This window comes from Emys orbicularis, chromosome 5 (genome assembly GCF_028017835.1).
Source record: "Emys orbicularis isolate rEmyOrb1 chromosome 5, rEmyOrb1.hap1, whole genome shotgun sequence".
Taxonomy (NCBI): domain Eukaryota; kingdom Metazoa; phylum Chordata; order Testudines; family Emydidae; genus Emys; species Emys orbicularis.
In genome coordinates this window covers 46,659,438-46,676,240 of record NC_088687.1, presented here as the reverse complement: position 1 = coordinate 46,676,240, position 16,803 = coordinate 46,659,438, and the positions used below count along the sequence as shown (strand labels likewise).

The 16,803-nt window shown below is 40.2% G+C and overlaps 1 protein-coding gene across 1 annotated transcript in view; it reads right to left on the bottom strand.

Annotated features, from left to right (window-relative positions):
* The window catches only part of INTU (inturned planar cell polarity protein), an 86,968-nt gene that overhangs the window by 29,339 nt on the left and 40,826 nt on the right, over positions 1 to 16,803 (bottom strand). The window contains exons 5-7 of the mRNA XM_065405534.1: positions 11,992 to 12,110; positions 4,498 to 4,587; positions 710 to 787 (exon numbers count right to left, since the gene is read on the bottom strand). Coding sequence (XP_065261606.1) covers positions 710 to 787; positions 4,498 to 4,587; positions 11,992 to 12,110 — 287 coding nt within the window. The remainder of the gene's footprint in view (positions 1 to 709; positions 788 to 4,497; positions 4,588 to 11,991; positions 12,111 to 16,803) is intronic.

The window sequence follows — 16,803 nt, the reverse complement described above, 5'->3', positions numbered from 1 at the left end:
ACTGATTTATCCATCTTATTCAGTGTTTGATTCTTTTCTGAGATATACTGACAGCTGTGTACATGTATCTTTGAAACTTGCCCACGTATAAGAAGTGGTGTGTGCATGCTTATTAGAGTAAACATGAGACCCGATGTCATTTGTTCTAGGCAGAATAATTTGACAACATATTTTTTTTGCTATTTAACACAGGAATAGAAATAACTATTATGATTTTCACACTGAAATTATACTAACATCGGCCCTTGGCATTATTATTGAAAATTGCAGTAGCATTCAAAATGTGCTAGGTGATTTCTGAACATAGAGGAAGACAGTCCCTGCCTCAAATAAAGTTAAAAATTATGGATTGTACATTTTAGTAAAAATCTAATAATGTGAACCACCTAAATGTCTACAAGAATAGGTCCCAGTGGCTTCAATGGACCTTCTGACATGCCTAAAGTTAAGCACACATGCAAGTCTTTGCATGATCAGGACCAAAGCTATTTAAAAAAAACCTGCTTATCAAAGAAGGTTAAAATAATTTTATTAGTGTAGGGTTGGAACAAAAACAGACAAGAACATACAGACATCAGGCTTCCAGTGCTATACAATCCAGTGCAAAGCCATGTAAATACTAAAAGCAAAACACTTGGTATAGAAGCTTGCTGTCTGAGAGTTAACCTCAAAATTAGTTAATAAAAACATATCCTTTGGAAGCACTTACCTGTCCAAAGAACCATACATAAATTTTAAGGTTCTGACAACATCTGTAATCATGTTCCTTAGCTGAGAAAGAGGCACACTAGCAAAACAAAACAAAATAAAAAAAACACTTTAAACTGTGTTTACAATATGATGAAATGCATCATGGATAAAGAGAGGGTGAATTTCTTTATTGCTGCTGGCCTCACTGATTCACAATTTCTAATCCACACACAAAATTAGAACAGCCTGTCTCCACTTCATAGAAACTAAAAATGGAATAGCTCTATTAGGTCATTCAGTGTATTTCACTGCTGATGCAATGTTCTTGACAGTACATTTTCTAGCGTCTTGTCTGGTCTAGTTTTAAAAATCCCAAGAGACTGAGCTTCCATCACTTCCTTTTGGAAAATACTCCAACACTTCTCAGCAACTATTTAATACCAAAGCACTGTACTGAAGTCCCTTATTTTTTGACAATTCATTTTACAAAATATACCCCATACCATTTTAATAGTATAGCCTGATGTGTTATAATAAGTAAAAAAAATAATACAATTGTCAAAAGAAAAGGCATATTTGAATCAAGTTTATTTGCTTACTAATTTGCAAAGTTCAGTCCTTTATAATGGATCTCAAGATAAGTAGCATTGATAAGCAGGGTCCTACAATAACAGTAAAACTTAGCATTTCATAGAGTTTGTAAAACATTAATTATGCCTCAGAACATTCCTGCCAGATAGGACTTCCTCTTCCCCTGCAGGGTCTGCTCCGGGAGCAGGGTCAGACCCACCTCTGGGAACCTCTCCGGTTGCAGGAAGTTCTGTGGCTGCTGGCTGGGACAGATCCTGACCCTGGCGGGAGACTGCAGCCCCAACTGTCACCTCCCTCCCCAGCACACGGAGAGGCTGCAGCCCCTGCTGTCAGCCCCTGACCAGGCAGAAAGGCTGCGACCCCAGCTGTCACACCCCCATTCTCCCATGTGGAGAGGCTGCAGCCCCAGCTGTCAGCCCCCGACCTGGGTGGAGAGGTTGCGACCCAAACTATCACCCCTCCCTCCAATGCATAGAGGCTGCGGCTTGAGCTGTCATCCCCTCCCCTGTGTGGAGAAATTGTGACTCGAGCTGTCACTCCCCCTTGTGGAGAAGCTGCAGCTCGAGCTGTCACCCCCCATTGCAGAGAGGCTGCAGACCCAGCTGTCAGTCCCCGACCCAGGCGGAAAGCTGCCAGGAAAACATGGACGTATGGTAACCCACCTTCCCATACCCTGTGACCTTCACTTCTGTGCAGCTGCTGGTGGTGGCTCTGAGTTTAAAGCTTGGTGCCCGGCCTGCAGTCGCTGCTCTCTGGCTGCCCAGCTCTGAAGGCAGCGCCCTTGCCAGCAGCAGTGCAGATGTAAGGGTGGCAATCCCACAATCCCCTACAATAACCTTACAACCCCCCCAAAACCCTCTTTTGGGTCAGGACCCTCATGATTACAACAGTGTGAAATTTCAGATGTAAACATCTGAAACTGACTATTTTTAAAATCCTATGACCGTGAAATTGACCAAAATGGACTGTGAATTTGGTAGGGCCCTACACATACACTACATACTGTGACAAAGCTCTGTCCTCGTCTCTGTGGGTCCCGCACTTCCTGGCAGATTTCACTAGCCTCAAAGGCTCACTATGACCCTCCACGTAGCCCTTTTCTCTCTAGAGGCAGGGGTCACAGCCTACTGAGCCATTTTCATCATAGCCAGCAAGGGAGGTGAGGAGAAGCTACTCTCCCTTGCACAGTCTCTGTTGTCTCCCAGTCTCAGTGATTAATTCGAGGGGAGGGAAAGGGGGAGCCCGGGTCCAACCTCTACTCCGGGCTCCAACCCAGGGACCCTAATAGCATCAGCTATGGTAGCTGATTTTTTGGATACAGGACGCATACAATTCCCTGGGCCACTTCCCCACAGCAGCCCCCAGCTCCTTAATGTCTACTTCACCCTTACCTGAGGGCCTCCTTCCTTGTGCCCGAGATGGTTTGTACTGCTCAGTTCCTCCAACAGCACAGCTTCCTCCTACAGCTCCTGACACCCACGCACACCTGACTAACTGGGAGGCGTTTAACTAGTTTCAGCCAGCCCCTGATTGGCTTCAGGTGTATCAATCAACCCACTGTCTTCCCTGCCTTCTGGAAAGATCTTAATTGGCCCCGGGTGTCTTAATTGACCTGGAGCAGCTGCCATTTGCTTATCCTGGTAGCAAGGATTTGTTTAGCCTGTGTCTAATATATCTGTCTCCCACTACTTTACTATAGCCATCTGGCCTTGCCCCATCACAATACTTAAATAGTAATATACAGTAACTCCTCACTTAACATTGTAGTTATGTTCCTGAAAAATGCGACTTTAAGCAAAACGATGTTAAGCGAATCCAATTTCCCCATAAGAATTAATATAAATGAGGTTAGGTTAGGTTCCAGGGAATTTTTTTTCCACCAGACAAAAGAATACACACACACACACACACACACACTATAAGTTTTAAACAAACAATTTAATACTGGTACACAGTGATGATGATTGTGAAGCTTGGTTGAGGTGGAGGAGTCAGAGGGTGGGATATTTCCCAGGGAATGCCTTACTGCTAAATGATGAACTAGCAATTGGCTGAGCCCTTGAGGGTTAACTCTCACACTCTACAAGGCAGCAGGAATGGAGGGAGGGGAGACAGCATCACAGACACACCGTGTGTGTGTGTGAGAGAGAGATGCGCATTTCCCCTTTAAGTACACTGCCTTGTTAATTAGATCAGCTTGCTGAGAGCGCAGCTGCTGCCAGCAAGCTCCCTCCGTCCTGAGCCCTGTCGTGTGTCCCCCCTGCTCTGTGGAAGATGGGGTAAGCGGAGCAGGGGGGAGGGGGACACCCTGACATTATCCCCTTCTTCCTCCCCTCCCCCCCCGCACAGCAAGCAAGAGTCTCGGGAAGCAGCTCCAAGGCAGAGGGCAGGAGTAGCACATGGCAATGGGGGGAGGGACAGCTGAAATTGCTAGCCTGCTGGGCAGCTGCTGCACAGGGAACTTAGGGGAGCAGGGAGCTGATAGGGGGGCTGCTGGTTCCAAGCCCCCACCAGCTAGCTGCAACGGGCTGCTCTTCCTGCAAGCAGTGGGCAAAGCAGGCGGCTGCCAATCGACGTTAGAAGGGAGCATCACACAACTTTAAACGAGCATGTTCCCTAACTGATCAGCAACGTAACAACGAAACAACGTTAACCGGGACGACTTTAAGTGAGGAGTTACTGTACAATAGTTTTCCTTTAAGTGACTTACTCATAGTCACACAGAGATCAGTGGTAGAACTGGGAAAAAGAACTTGGGAGTTCCTGCCTCCCAGACCATGCACTCACTATTATTGTTATTTGTATGGCAGTAGCACCTACAGACCCCAATCAGGATTGCAGCCCCGTTGTGCTAAACTCTGTATACTCAGATAAAGAATAGAGTCCCTGCTGCAAAGAGATTACAATCCAAATCAGATACATCACATAACTATAATTTTTTCCCCACACAAATAGCAGTTTTTGTTCAGGGGATTTCAAGTATTCATAAAAGTCACTGTTTTTTTCAGTGACAAACTAGTTCTGTCAAGTTCTTGGCAGTGATTTTCCATACACCTCAAGCTGAATAATTCCTACATAGATGCAGAGTTACCAGCTATACAACTGAAAACATAGCTCTATACATATATTAGACTGACATAAGAAAGTTACTATTCCCAGGTCTTTGTACATTTCAATCATCTTCTAAAAAATAAACATGCTATGCTTAAAACTCACCTTTCCGCAGGAAGGCCAATCACAAGCAACTTGTCAGATTCTTTCCAGTAAACCACCTGAACCAGTTTCCCACATAAAAAAAGGGATGAGCTAGAAAAATAAAGCCAGAAGAAAATGTTTACTTAGGCTTTATGAAAGGTCATCATTTATTCTGAATGTTAATATATAAAGCTTCATGCTCACTTAAATACTGAGTATTCAGCTGGGTCATACAATTGCATTTATAGTTATGGAATTTGAAGTGCACACTCTACAAGTTATTTGTAAGGTAATCAACTACTGCACAGTAGATTTTTTAAACAAATTGGTAGGGATACTGGGAAAATATAACAATAAGATCCATTTCTTAACATTTCCACAAATGGTTACCGAAAAAACTGCTAGATATCTTTCCTTTTTTTCTAAATACAGCAGAATACTGGAACACACTAAAAAAAGGCAAAGAAAAAAATTTCTGGAGAGTGCAAACAAATTAGAAATATTGTCCAGTTTTAAATTCAGATGTATTTATACCAATGATTTTTGCAAAACACACCCGTCCAATGCGCACTGGGGACAGTTAAAATTCTCTACTACGTGGGAGCTCCAAAAGGCTCTGTCCCCTCTCAGGCTAGAAAAATGCCTTCTGGAGCTACAAGGATAGCAGCCACTGAACCACCCTTTAACAGCTCTCCTCTGGTCCTTGCCTCCTCATTGCCTCTTCCTGATTTCTTTGGAGTGGCTATGGATAAGAGGGATGCTAGCTTTGCACTGCCAAACTGGGCCAGGAATAGACCACCAGATCTGGCACCTGAAGTATAAATATCTGAAGAAAATGTGTCACTGCACAGTAACATGCACAGCATGCTGTTAATAGTAATGAGCTTATAGACAAGCAGCACTTCACATCCAACATACCTTACAAACTTCTATATAAACTGTAACTTTGTGAGCTGTATGTACAGGGATTGGTTCTTCAACCACTGAAATGCAGTCATTTGTATTTAATGGTACAAAGCAGTACTATTGTACACAAAAGAGTTTCAGATAAGAAATACAGAATACTTTTTCCAGTGGAAACTACAGGGAGAATTTAGCCACGCCAAGTATAATGACCGAGACACCAGGGTTAAAGCTCCTATTGTTACAAAATGGGCCTTGGGACAAACTACCACAAATAGCGAGGACTTGCTTTATGTTCCAACCAAAAGACTCCTGAAGTAACTCCATGCCCCATGTGAGAACCAAGTACTGTGTCAGAGAGATGAATGCCATCATCTCTTTCTGAGCCATTAAGGTGTTCTTTAGAGGTCTTTCACTTAGCTTACAAAGTTAACAGGATTTCAGCAGAAAGTGGTATGGCTATAGACTCTGGGCAACATTTTCAGTGGGCAAAACCTTGGTTATATTCTCATCTGAGAGACCCCACAAGTGATTTTGGCTCCTCAGTCTCTTTTGAAACAAGACTTCAGCACTTTAAAATTTTTTACCTGAAATAATGACAGAGGTAAGCCTGAACTGTTACAGTATCAGTGTATTAATCATAGAAATATATGGAGAATGTACATATTTTAAATGGAGAGTGAAGTGGGACAAAAAAGAGAGTTGGAATCCAATTATAATCTAGTTACCAGACTGTCTCAGATTAAATATAAAATCAACAGATTGGGTTTGTTGGTTGCTGCTAAACAAGTTGTTTTAGAAGACTGTAAATACCTCTCTGCCTAAATCGAAAGGACTGAGGAAGGTGGTCTTTGTGATTAAAGTACTGTATTGGGACTCAAGAGGTCTGGGTTCAATTTTGGGCTCTGCCACAGACTTGCTGTGCAACGTTGAGCAAGTTACTTAATCTCCCTCTGCCTCAATTCCCAATCTGTAAAATCTGAGTAACAATATTTTCTGAATCATGCAATTGCTGTGACAATTAATTCATTAATGTTTATGAGATGCTGAAATACTACCCTGATGGGGGACATGAAGCCGTAGACAGACTTGGTGGGTGTAACATCCTACAGTCATAATGGTACTGAAATTTTCACAACCACAGGATTTCCAACAAGTATTACTTTCCCCACCATTCCTATTACAGCCTTAGACATTTTAAATAGCAAATTAAGATATCACTGTATCAAAGTGAAATAAAGTCATAAAGAGTTTAGTTTAAAACTTAAAAAAACAAATAATTTCAGTTTTCAAGCTGTCTCTCCATGATTAAATCACTCTATTTTGATCCAATATTTATATTGTATAATAGTCAGTAGTGAGTTATTATAGAATTAAAGATCATTGCCATTCACCAGCACAAGAGTGACCGCCTTAGTCTTCTCCATCTTAAGATATTCTAATGTTCTGTACAAACAAAAAATTATTTACTGCACTACTAGTATCTATGTATAGAAAATAGAAAACACAGCAATTCATTATATACTCAACAACAACTCATACCTGAACAGAGGTGAAAATCAAAAGCTACTTTTCTGACTAAGGAAATGTTGGACAAAATACTGGTATTTTCTATTACATTTTCCAAACAATATGTAACAGCCTCTAGAAGCCATCAGAAATGATTTTACACTTTATAGTTTTTTACCAGCAAAAGTCAGTCTAAGTGTTTATGGATTTTTGTTACCGTTTCTTGAATACAAGAATAGAGAATGTGTAGGACATCTAGAAATAGGTTGCCTTAAGATGTTTTTAGACAGTTTGGAGCTGCCAGAAAATGCCTCTGTGGAAGAATCTCCATTCAGCATCCATAAAGATTTACAAGAAAATCATATAATTACTGGCTATGACTGATGAAGTGTGAGTCAAAGTACTGATACCTATATAGAATGTAAGAGGATGCAAGGGAGAACATATGTGCAAGTGCAAGAATTAGTGGTAAGTGTCTGGTGCCTAAAATATGCAGACTAGGTATATGCTAATGGTTTGTGAATAAGTGAAGCAAGAAAGCAACATACACTAGAAAAGGGAAGCTACAGTAAAGGAAGAAGCATTTTCACAACTTTTATAGGCTAGACTGTTATATCATGGTTAGAGCAGGAGGCTGCAATTCCTCAAACCAAGGGCAGAACATCCAGTTGTGTCAAGGAAGCAAGATCAGAACTGAAAAAAAAAAAAGAAAAAAAAAAGAACAAGGAGTACTTGGGACACCTTAGAGACTAACAAATTTATTTAGGCATAAGCTTTCGTGGGCTAAAACCCACTTCATCGGATGCATGCAGTGGAAAATACAGTAGGAAGATCTATGTATACAGAGAATATGAAAAATAAATGTGTTAGTTTTGAAGGTGCCACAAGTACTCCTCATTCTTTTTGCTGATACAGACTAACATGGCTACCACTCTGAAACCTGGGGGAGGGGGGGGAAGCAATTATTGAATCAATCAAAATGAGCAAATATTAATATTGAAGCACTTCAACAACGTAAGATAGGAGGAAAATTTAACCTAGATGTGCTGAGATTGCCTCAAAAGGGGAAAGAGGTTTTCATTATTATTTATTGCTTGTATTGTGCTAGTGCTAGACACTGCACAAACACAGAACAAAAAGACCATTCCTGCCCCAAAGAGCTTACATTGCAGGACATAATCTTCATGTTGCTTTAAAAAGCAAAAACAACTCTCCTCCTCCCTTAACTCTAATCAAATTAACTTTAAAGAAATGCTGTTAAGTAAATTAAGATTTTAAGTGGAGGACTTAGTCTGGCACATGCTGCTGATGTTCAGCCCGAATAAACTATACTTCAGTTGAATCAATAATTGCCAGAGCATTAGAATGCATTCACACAGTGTAGGGAGACAGAAAGAAGAGGCAGGGAAGATGACAAAGGAACATAAAAATATTAAAAACAATGCTAGATTTTCTCAACAGTTTAATGTTTTGATGCTTTAAAAAAAAGAAGCAGCACCATAGTATCAAAATGCTTAGAGCAAAATGGGGCGGGGGGGGGGGGGATACAGTGCCCAATATCTTTACTATTTACACTACATCAACAACAAAGTGATGGCTGTAGTCAATGTATTTACATTTTTATACGTGTATATAAACACAAATACAAAGCACCAGTAGTGGCTCCAAAGATAAGGTTTACAGCACAATTTACTTTTATTTTTTTTGAAGATTTTTTATATGAATATTTATATGAATAAGTTACCTATTTTAGGATCAGGTCAATACAGAAACTAATGCTTTCCACAATTTCTCTAACAATGACCCATGACAACCTGATAAACACTTTGGAGTCCCTATAAAAATCACTAGTTCTACCAGTTTTGTGCTTAAACAAACAAACAAACAAACAAACCAACAAACAAACAACAACAAGACGACTTTCTCCTTCTGATGCTAAGGACAGGTGGTGTGTTGTTGTTGTGATTTTTGAGCACTCCATTGTGGGTTTTCAGTTAGGCCTTTACAGTCTCCACCATGGAAGATGTTCCAGAAGTGACTTGAGACTAACAGCCCACTATCTGTGTCCAGCTCTATATACTGGGAGAGCTGTAGTCTGCATCTGTCAAACTGGGCAAGGCGATATACACTGCGTAGTCAGAAATGACCCTTTAGTGTAGATCAAGCATAGAACATTTCAACCCAAAAGGAGAATTTTTCAGAATTCAGGTGACCGCAGCCACAGAGGATGCTCCCTCACCCTGGATTTCTCTTTGCAAGTAGACTTCACACCCTCTTACCTAAGTTCACCACAATGTACTTTACTTACAAAGACGTATGGAGCTTCATTTCCCATCACCATAAGGTTTTCCCTAAACTTCAGTGTAGCTCTAGGCACAGGGGGAGAGGGTAGGGAGAGAGATCTCAACCTCTCTGAAATCATAGGTTTCTTGGCCTTTCCTTCCAGCCTTCCCTTCTCCCTTCTTATCTTCCATTTAACAGTCCCCAGCTGATGAGCTGAATCTCCTTGTTAACTAGTTAATCACCCAGTCCTAATCAATTATCTCCCAGTTTGGCCCATGCGGGGCCGCTTACAAAGTGCAAAAAGCGATGAGCTAGCCCTAAGCTACTCCAACTCTGTCACACCCTCACTAAGGTACATCAAGCATCTGACATGGACATCCAATGTCAGGAAGGCCACTGTACATGATGCATACCTCTTAAACCTGGCTCTCTTTGGATTCCCTATGAAACTGGTAGATGAGTTTAACTGCTAAGCATACCAACAATAAAGACAATATCCTAAACAATTAGATAATTTTATTCTAATTATGCTATCTATACTAACTATATTACTTGTTAAACTAAGGCACTCAATATTTATTTTGAGAGAAGGATCTGGAGAGGTTCACATCCGTGTGCTGCGGCAGATGGAAGGAACTAAGGAACTAAGGTGGCAGAGGGCCCCACTCCCCCTTTAATAGCTTTGGCCTCATAATGTTGGAAATGCTGAGGAAAGAGGTAAGTGGGATGCACCAGTGCTCTAATGAGACAGTTCCAACATCTGAACTGCAATGAAAAGGTTCCAACATCTGGTGCTTCCCAGGAGTGGGAATATGCAGAGGATACTCAAAGAAGTACACCTCTACCCCAATATAACGCAACCCGATACAACACAAATTCGGCTACAACGTGGTAAAGCGGCGCTCCGGGGGGGCGGGGCTTCGTGCTCCAGCAGATCAAAGCAAGTTCGATATAACGCGGTTTCACCTATAACGCGGTAAGATTTTTTGGCTCCCGAGGACAGCGTTATATAGGGGTAGAGGTGTAATAATGAGTTGCATAAACTGGAAAAGGTCATAGCCTTTCCATCACACTTAGGTCTTATCTACATAGGAAAGATTTTTCTGTGTTCAATCAAGTGTAAATTTCAATGAATGTAGTTACACTAGCATAACCCCCCTCCCCCATGTAGGTACTTTTATTTTGGTACAACAGTGCCTTTTTTCAATTTAGCTTATGTTGCTTTGGAAGGGCTTTAACCTGAACTAGAAAAAGGCACTCACACCAGAATAAGAGTGTCCACACTGGGGATTATACGACTATAACTATACACCTGTATAGCTGGTAAAACTTTCCAATGCTTCCTTAGAAAATGGCTGACAACAGCAGTTCTTGTGCTAAATGCTTTTTTGTGCACACGTGAATATATTGTACCATCCAGTACATATCCACGTTATAAACCAGGAACATCAGTCACTGAAGATTACCACTTATAACCAGTTCACTGTGACAGGCTTGATACTTAGACATTTATGGACTGATGTGACTAGCACAGAATATATAAATCAGGAGTCAAGAGGGAGTAACGAACTAAAAATGGAACTTACTTCTAGTTTGTGAAGATGGCTGATCCTCATTATTCCTCTTTTTCCTTCACTGGCTTCCTATTCCCAAAGATTTCTTCTTCCCATTTTTATACAGCTTCATTAACTTCTCTCTACCTTACATATAACCAGGGTCCCATGTATTCTCTGGCCACATCTACATTTGGAGGTAGGGGTGTGATTCCCAGCTCATGTAGACATACTTTCACTAGCTCTCATTGAACTAGCGTGATAACAGTAATAGTGCAGTCATGGTAGTAGCATTGGCAGCATTTGCATGGGCCAACCACCCTGTGTATGTACCCAAGGAGTCCAGGCTGGTTTGTACTTAGGGTAGCTAGCTCATGCTGCCGCTTGCCATGGCCTGTGCTACCATGACTATACTACTATTTTCAGCTATGCGAGCTAGTGTGAGTATGTCTATGTGAGCCAGGAATCACACCCCCAGTTCTAAGTGTAGACATACTCTCAGATTCTAAGGCTGTGCAATTTGCCATGCAAATGTGTTCTATGGTTTAAGCTTTCAGTTTTTAAAACTATTATGCCCCAGATTTTATAGCTGAGAAGAAAATCTTGAACTTGAAATGTGAACTAAGTTTAAAACTGTTGCATTCTCGTTTTCTTGAGTCTGCAAACAGTCTTAAAATAATGGGTGAGATTCTGTGCTGCACCTTTAAAGATGATGCAGTTACGTGCTGAGAATACAAACATCGTTGACAAATCAAAAACAAAAACTCGTGAAATAAAATTAATTTAATATCAAAATTAATAAATAGGAGTTACTGTACCGACTATCACTCATGTTCATATGTAACTGAGTTATAATCTTAGTTTTTTAATTTAAATTAAGCTGCTACAGAATGTCCATTCTACCTTACTAAAATGAAACAGAATCCAGGAATCTTGCTAAAGAATTTAGATCAAGGTTGACTGTGAGTTCATTAGATCAGATCCTGTGATACGTTACATATTATACTACATTTCTAGCCACCGAGACCTAAAAGCAAAGAAACAGCCCAATATCACATAACCATTCACGGTACAGCCACATTAGGCAGACCAACTCAAGCAGGCTATACCAAATAAAACGTTACAGATTAGAAGGTAAACTCATTCTTGTTTTGACTAGGCATAATAACAAAACCTGACGTACAGATGTTTTCTTCAGTATAGATAAAAAGAAAGGGAAGTTAAAAAATAAACAAAAAGGTTTTGTATTAAGTTGAAAATATGTTACCTGATAATGTGGGCTCCAGTCACATTTTCCAGCATATCACAGAGAGTGAGAAATATTCCTCTCACACTTTTCAGCTTTTGGGATGCTTCTGATATGGGGTATTGGTAAAGAATTTCTTGCTGTCAGGATATCAAATTATTAGTTAGTTAAGCAAAGGAAAAGATTGCTAAGGAAAAAGTATATCCGCAACATCAGTTATTTTAGTCCTGAAAACTTTTATCACATACCTTCCCAGCATGTTATCTAGCACTGGTTTGTTGGGGGATTTCCAGACCTTGCTACAAACTTGCAAAGTTTTTAAGCATGTGCATATATATATATATATATATGTTTGTAAAAAAAGACTTTTGTAAATCTTTACTATAAGGGCAAATATATACAAAAATTAAAAACAACGTTTTGAAGAATTTCACATCTTAAAAATATTGTCATTTTAAAAAACAACAGTCCCGTGGAATCAGATTTGTTCGTGTTCGTACAGCAATCTGAACATGTGATCTGGCTCTTGAATGGAAATCTGTGAACCCCTTACTCACAATGGCGAGCATTTACTCACACTAATAGAACTACGGCCTTCTTCATTTTTCAATTATGAGTTGTCGGTTTACAGCCCCTCTAAAGATCAGGCCCTAAACTACAACATAAATACACGGCCTTTCTACACATACATCACTGATGATATATTTACATATAAAGCAAGATATTAGTAGGTACATACGGAAAAAATTCATAGGTCATTAACAAATATGGTGCTGAGCATGCAATTGTTTACACGTGATTGCACAGGAGCAGAAGTCTGCCTAAGGGCAAAAAATTGCAGAATCAGTAATTGTAGGGATAATAAATCTTTAGGTAAATGATTTTACCTGATTCTTTCCAGTCTTTTAAATTCCTAGGTTCTTAAAAGGGAAATGCCGTAGTTACTTATTTTACATAACAATTATATTAATTACTTCAGAAACCTTTAACTTAAAGCACTTTTGTGTGGGAATAATAAACTAAAGGATAATAATGTCCACATACTTGGTGCAGTTTGTCAACCCATGAAAATGTACAGAGCTAATAACTGATACCTACAGAGATACTGCAACCTATACAGTGTTTTCAATCTTTACTAGATGGCCTGGAAATAATCTAATTGAAATATCAAGTCTACCCAAGATAAAGAGGCCAGGAGATACTATTAAAAATTAAATTATCTTTCTTAAATAAAAGCAACAGTGAATTCATTAACTTTTATTTCATATGACAAAGCACATCCAGACTGTGCCAAAATTTCATTGGGAAATTTTCTTTTCAATCAGATTAAAAGAATTTCAAGTCTCACTATTGAGAGAACTGGCAAGCTCTGCCACTCTCATTCAATTTAATTAACTCTATTTTTAAATACTTGTTTGCAACAAGGATTTTCTGCATCAACCGCTCATCAAGAAAAAAAGCCTTTTCTAATTACAGCATTGCAATGGGTTAGAAAAAAAAAATCTTTTCTTTCCCAATGAACAGGGACCTTTACACTGTTCATTTGAGAAATAACTATACACTTTCCCAGGGAAAGAAAAGACAAACATAACAAAAGATCCCAGCAGCACCATCTATATATTAATGAGTTAGTAAGGTTCAGTATCTATCACCACACAAGCAGATCAGTTGTCTTCCAAGCAAGTTGAAAAGTGTCATTTTGTCTAAATGGTGCAAAGGCCCAGGACAATTGAATTAATAAATGACAAAGTAGTTAATCTTAAAAGAATACAATATTTTCTGAACAGAACACTAAAATATTGCTTGGAAATATTCTTTTGTCAGTAAATCCCACCTCTTCTATTTCCATTATCCTCACTTCTCATATAATGAACTGCAAAGAAACAGTTTGCTTTAATCAGAACAGTCTTGGCACCAAGAAAGATGGCTGAAAGGACTCCTGTCAAAATAGAGATGACCAGCTAAAAACCTCCCACAATCTTCAAACACAGGACACTGACAAAGGATGTTTTAAGTTGTCCTTACAGCGCAGTGAAAGGAGACAATAGTCCGCTGCTTTGCTGTACACAAGAAGACTGTGAGCTCTGCAAATTCATTCAAAAGCTATTAAAATAGGAACTATTACTGCAGAATTTACATGGTAAGTATTTGTAAAAGTCAACAGGGTCTCATTAGTTGCTCAATAATGCTTGCTTTACATAGAAACTAAACAAATACTTCCAATACTGATATCAATCATTTAGAAAAGACATGAATAACATTATTCTCTTAAAACATGAAATCACTGGAAGACTGTCCAAGTACAGAAATCTGTTACAATGGAATGAAATATTTACTCTGTTCTAAAAAGCCCAACTGAGACCCAACCTACCAGCTGAATCCGTGATTACACGGAAGACTAATTTCCTTATAGGCAGATGACTTTTACATTATGATACAACAGCCAGAGCTCTGTGAGGCTTAGGATTCTCTAATTCTGCTTTTGAGTGCCCAGGGCTCATAAGTGGGAGAAACTAGTATAAATTGCCATTATTTACTAATGAGGCTAAGATGTGATCTGCACACCAAATCAGCCACAAAATAGAGATAAAAAGCCCAGTAAAGGATCACTTATAGAAGACAGATTGATAAGTTTCTTCATTTCTAAACCAAACTACTGTAAACTCTGGAATCTGGAACAGCATATCCTTATTCATTCACTGTTAATAGGATAACATTAAGGACAATTTTCTCCAAAAGGCATGGTGTTCTTTTGGTAAAATGTATGTTTTTAAGAGCTCAATTGTGCCATTTAGGCACAAAACAGCATTAGTGGCTGTTTAAGATTGCACCATCTCGGGGGTTGCTCAGAGAAGAATTTATCCCTGGAATGTAGGGGAAGCAGGCCAGCTGCAACCTCTTTTTCAAGGGTGTAGTGTACTACTCCTTATGATGTGCCAGTCCTGTATCACAGAAAAGTGTGGAGAAGGGATAGGACAATGGTGCCATGTGGGATAGCGACAGGGTGACCAGATAGCAAGTGTGAAAAATCAGGACGGGGGTGGGAGGTAATAGGAGCCCATATAAAAAAAAGCTCAACATATCAGGACTGTCCCTATAAAATCGGGACATCTGGTCACCCTAGGTAGCGAGGGAGTGGCCCTCGCATACCCAAGTGCAGGGACTGTACCTGTGCCACATCTAACTACCTCCTAATGAGGAAACTAGTAGCTCTGAAACCAGGTAAGCCTTGGTTATCCTTGTATTTTTTCACTATTTTAGTAATACACCTCTACCTCGATACAACGCTGTCCTCAGGAGCCAAAAAATCTTACCGCAATATAACTGCGTTATATTGAACTTGCTTTGATCCACCGGAGTGTGCAGCCCCGCCCCCCCGGAGCACTGCTTTGCCGCGTTATATCCGAATTCGTGTTATATCGGGTCGCGTTATATCGAGGTAGCGGTGTATTAAGTTTATATGTTTCACCAGGACAATGCTGTCTCTTTCTTTATAAGACAACTGTCTCTAGCTTTAACATATAGTCCACATTGGATGAACGGGGACAAGGAGCTGCAGCATAAGATTTTGAAAAGAAAAATTAACCATTCGCAACATGTTGTAAGTGAACTTTGATTAAGCTTCTTATTTTTATTCCATTGCCAGTTGAGAATACCTTATACGTTCTTATTGTGGGAAAATACCAAAGTGAGAAATGTTCTGAGATTTTCTGTACATTGATGGAAGTAGTCTTAGGTTGCAAAAAACAGCAGAAAGTGAACGAGAATGGTCCTGAAGGATTTATAAAAGACATTTGTATAAACTACTTTGTACCATAGCCACCTCTGACAGTGAAAGTGTAGTCTGCTAAATGATATGAGAGAGGCTTGAAAAGCAAAGCTTACAGCAGGAGCTGTCAAACTTCATTGCACCTCCTTCTGACAATAAAGATACTACATGACCTTGGGGGTGGGGTGGGGAGGGGAAGCGCATTGGAGCTTGAGCCGTGCCGCTGTGGGTGAGGAGAAAGGGGGCTGCAGGCCAAGCCCTGCCACCCTTGGTGGGAGGAGAGGGGGCTGTAGCCAGAGACCCATTGCCCCAGGTGGGGGTGGAGCTCAGGCTTCAGCTTCAGCCCTGGGTCCCAGCAAGTCTAATGCTGGCCCTAGCGACCCCATTAAAATGGGGTCACGACCCACTTTGGGATCCTGACCCACAGTTTGAGAACTGCTGGCTTACAGTATTATAATGTACCCTTTATCCCAATAGGGGGTGGGAGGGTAAGAGTGTGTGTGTTTTCAAAGAACATTACTAGGGTTGAAAAGTTAGGAAATGCCAGATTTATAGTTGCCTGTGTAGTGTTAATTCTGCCCCTCTGTCTGTCCATCCTATACGCTGACTGAAGCAGGAGTCCTGCAGAAAAAAATAACATGCGACAGTATCATAAGGCATACATACAAGGGGCTGAATTAAGTAGCTGTAAATCTGACATATCCTTACTTTCAAGAGTTTGATTTTGCAAACTAAACAATTTTTTTTTTTTAAATGTAGGGGGGAGGAACAGGGGTTAAAGTAATTTCTTAGGTTACCTTCCTCTCCCTCACAAAGGAAAAAGGTAAAAACAAATTCCTTTATGTGCATCTGTAACACTCTTCACTTCATAACACTTCATAATGCATTTTCAGAAGAGTTTAAACCCTAACCATCATCACTGCAGTGAAGACATCTGCCACTTAAACTACAGGACAAATTGCATTAGTTGGCAACTGGAGAAAGCTGTTATCCCAGCAGAGGGATGGACCACTAGGGATTAGTTAGCAGCAGGAGAGGAAAAGAACATAGTCTGGCCCAGCTTT